This window comes from Durio zibethinus, chromosome 2, assembly GCF_047325235.1.
Source record: "Durio zibethinus cultivar Kanyao isolate XHJ-2024 chromosome 2, ASM4732523v1, whole genome shotgun sequence".
NCBI lineage: Eukaryota > Viridiplantae > Streptophyta > Magnoliopsida > Malvales > Malvaceae > Durio > Durio zibethinus.
The window spans coordinates 31,910,553-31,914,032 of NC_143163.1; the positions used below are offsets into that span (position 1 = coordinate 31,910,553).

Below are 3,480 nucleotides of genomic sequence, written 5' to 3' on the forward strand. Positions count from 1 at the left end.
ATGGATATTGTAGGATACTAATTATTTCTCACGCATAAATTGTACTCTCGAACTTAGTTTTAATTTTTTGTAGATCAAAATATATTTTTAATAAACTTTAAATTTGTTTTGTTATTTTGTTAAAAAAAAAAAAGATAAAATTTTTAGGTAACCAATCACATATATAAAAAAGATTGGTGTCATTTTTATCAATATGATAGGTGAATGCTTAGTAGGTTATTTCTCAATGCAAAACACAATCAACCATTAGGTTTCATTGTATCTTCAAAATTTATCACCAATAATTTTTTTGCATATCAATTAATCAAATAACAAGAGTGAATAAAATCTTAAGAAAAGTGATATTGTTACATGCTTTGATTTTATTTCTTAATTTTCAAACCCCATGTTCTATCACACCATTTTGAAAGTAAATTTGCCTTAAAATAATTTTGAAAATCATTCTCCTCGATGATAAAAATTTTTTATCTTTTGGTTTGGCCAACCGAATAATGAAAGTTTCCTAAAAGGACTAGAATAGGCTATCAGATCTTCTTTCTAAAGCGATTTAGACAACTATTATATATCTAAGGTCATTATTAAAATAATTTTAGAAGTTTTCCTTGACTTTGTTTGTTTTAACAAACTATTCGAAATGTTTTAACTCTTTTGAAATAGGTCCAAGTTAAATACCAATGATTCGTAACATTTTTTTTTTACATTATTTCAGAAACCCAAAGCCTCAATCGTATGAATATATATAATACAAGATTTCCAGTCTTAGTAAGAAAGGGAATAAAACATATACTCAAGTTTATAAAGTTTATAAAGTGAGTAAACAAAATTTTGTACTCGATCTCATAAATACATATAATTTTGTGAAAAGTTGTATTTGATGAAAATAGTGTATACGACTTGGAAGAAGATTTTTTATATATTTTAAGGGGTCAAAAAGTCAAAATAAATTACACGAGAATAATTGATGTTTTTTACAGAATTTTTCAAAAACTTCACCATTTATTTAACGGCTTTAAATGCTTTAAAAAATGCTATTAAAAGTCCAATTTTTGAAAGCAAGATATGTAGGCGGATTAACTCATTAAATTCTCATTGGAATAAGATCCACACGAGTAAAAGCACTTGCTATTTAGTTAGTTATTATTAGGAGTATTTTAAAAATGTCCGGATCCAAATATGATTTTCAAATTAAGATTTTAATTAACACATGCTGCCAAAAACAGTGGCCATACCATAAGCAGAAAGGAGGCTCATAGGATAGGATGGCATAGGCAAATAGAGCTTTTGCACAATTTCTTAACCAATTTGTAGGTAGTGAGTATGATTTAAGATTGGGACTGTTCAAGTCAAGAGTCGGTTATTGCTTTGCTTTTTCAAGCTAATCTGATTCTGAACCACCTTATTAATGAGCTCTAATCAGATAGCTGTTTACTACCGAAAGCTATCAACTAATCAGAACTCACCATTCGCTGCCTACCACGTATTACAGCTGTTTACTTATTTGGACAGTCCAAAATAAAGTGACACTCCCATCGAGTCTTAGATGTAAATCCCCTTCCTAATGCTTACCCTAATCTTGTTTGAATGTAGATTGGTCCCCCAGCTCCTCCTGTCCTAACATTTTCCTTCACATCATCCACCCTCGACGTGAAATTGGACGAATAGCACACTAATTTGTTAATTTTAACAACTCTCATATGTGATACATTAATAAAAATCAAGAACATGAGAGTAATATAGATACGGGAGAGTGTAAATTATAATAATTTTGATTTCTTTCTAACAATAAATGAGAACAGGTTCTCATTATTATTCATTTACTACTTGATGGGAAAATAATTTGACGAAAAGAAGGAAAAGAAAATTTTAATGTATCTATATAATAGAATCACATTTTAATTACTTGCATTCTGGAGGTAAGACTTTAAATCTGGATGTATCTTTACAGTATGAGTAGAACATGAGCTTCCTTCTTGCCCAATCCATGGCGGTTATCTGTTGATTTGATAACTTAACGAAGTCAGGTCCTTCGACAGGGTTAATGCTTGAAAGATTGGCGTTGGAACAAGATGAACCAGGCTGCGTAGGATTTGAAATACAGCCAGCCATTTCCATGTCCATAAATGAAGCAACAAATGGAGCATACTTGTAATTGACTGGGTATTTCCCTCCATGAGTTGCCCATTGCGACCCATCCCATATGGTTACATAAAGCGACATTGGCTTTGATGGATATGCGGTAGAGAATTTGCCTGTATTTGGGAACTCTCTCACTGGTATATTATCGACAAGGAACCTGCAATTTTTTTGTTCATTAATATTCCAATATGTTAATTAATAATTTCAGGCTTCTTCTTGGGATGGGGATCGAATTCAAGAGTCTTACACTATATGGTGGCTGTTCCAAAGAATGCTGTAGTAATGGTGCTCCAGTGTTGGATCAAACCAGAAATAAAATTTCTCTTCTCTTCCGGTGCTGACTCCATTTGCATAGACATTTGTTTGGAGGACCCAATCAATTCTCTTATCATGGCCAAGCAGTTCAATATCAATCTCATCATGGCTATGAGGATACGTGTCTGCATTAGACAACTGCATATATTCCATTTTCATCAGAGTCAGTCAATGCTTTTAAGCAAGTTCAAGTCCATATATATACAAAATTTAAAATGTCCATGAAAAGGAGCTTACATAGAAGGCAACCACAACTCCAGATGTGAAACCTGCAGGCAACTTTATTGCTGCATTGAAAAATCCATGGTAATATTTGTTCCTAGAAGCCAATCCTGACCCTGAAAAAGATCATTGAAAGATCCAACTCGTATTGTGAGAAAGGCATGCTATTTTCTGTAAAAATTCCAGGGTCCTGATTAATTCACCTGAGGTTTTGTCTAGAGCAAGAGTTGCCATGGAACCATTGTTCATAAGCTTGATATTTGGTCCACCAAAAGAGTTAGAAAAACTTTTATCAACTGAGACATGACTAAACAAGTCAGTTAAACGTGGAACGCTGGGAGTGGTGTAATGCCTGCTGTGTGAAGAAACCACACTCGTCATGCAAAACAATGAGAGACAGAGAAACAAAAAATGTTGCAATATAGCCATGTTTCTCTCTAGATTGATGATATGAAGGAAAAGAGATGTAGATTTGGTTATATACGGAAGGAAAAAGCGTAATCTAAATTCTAAGCTTAGTTGTTTCTAGCTGGCGCCCAACCTTTCCGGGTCTCTTTCTGTGTATGTGGGATCCGTGACAGTGATACCGTGCATTCATGTGGATTGATTTTGAGATGTTTGGCACACGTCACGTGGCACTGCTCAAAAAGTTGGACCATTTGATTTCAACATTTACTAAAGTTTATGGGCCCTAAACCAGAAGCTTTAAAGCTAATTCTTTTTTTTTTCCACTTTTTTTTCATTTCCTTTTCGGAGTCGTTAGGCTTTCTTCAAGCTTCAATTGCAAGAAAGTAAAAAGAAACAAAT

At 33.3% G+C, this 3,480-nt stretch overlaps 1 protein-coding gene across 1 annotated transcript; it reads right to left on the bottom strand.

Annotated features, from left to right (window-relative positions):
- Window positions 1-1,748: 1,748 nt before the first annotated feature.
- Window positions 1,749-3,138, bottom strand: LOC111317417 (putative xyloglucan endotransglucosylase/hydrolase protein 33). The gene is made up of 4 exons (XM_022919847.2): window positions 2,877-3,138; window positions 2,689-2,789; window positions 2,384-2,589; window positions 1,749-2,293 (listed from the first exon to the last, which is right to left on the bottom strand). Exons 1-4 carry the CDS (start codon window positions 3,100-3,102, stop codon window positions 1,897-1,899), a joined length of 930 nt encoding a protein of 309 aa, XP_022775582.1. The 5' UTR covers window positions 3,103-3,138; the 3' UTR covers window positions 1,749-1,896.
- Window positions 3,139-3,480: the final 342 nt, after the last annotated feature.

Coding starts and splice junctions, on each gene's coding strand:
- LOC111317417 (XM_022919847.2), bottom strand. CDS start 3,102: ATGGCTATATTGCAACATTTTTTGTTTCTCTGTCTCTCATTGTTTTGC. Junction 2,790..2,876: donor TGCTCTAGACAAAACCTCAG/GTGAATTAATCA, acceptor GATCTTTTTCAG/GGTCAGGATTGGCTTCTAGG. Junction 2,590..2,688: donor GAGTTGTGGTTGCCTTCTAT/GTAAGCTCCTTT, acceptor GAATATATGCAG/TTGTCTAATGCAGACACGTA.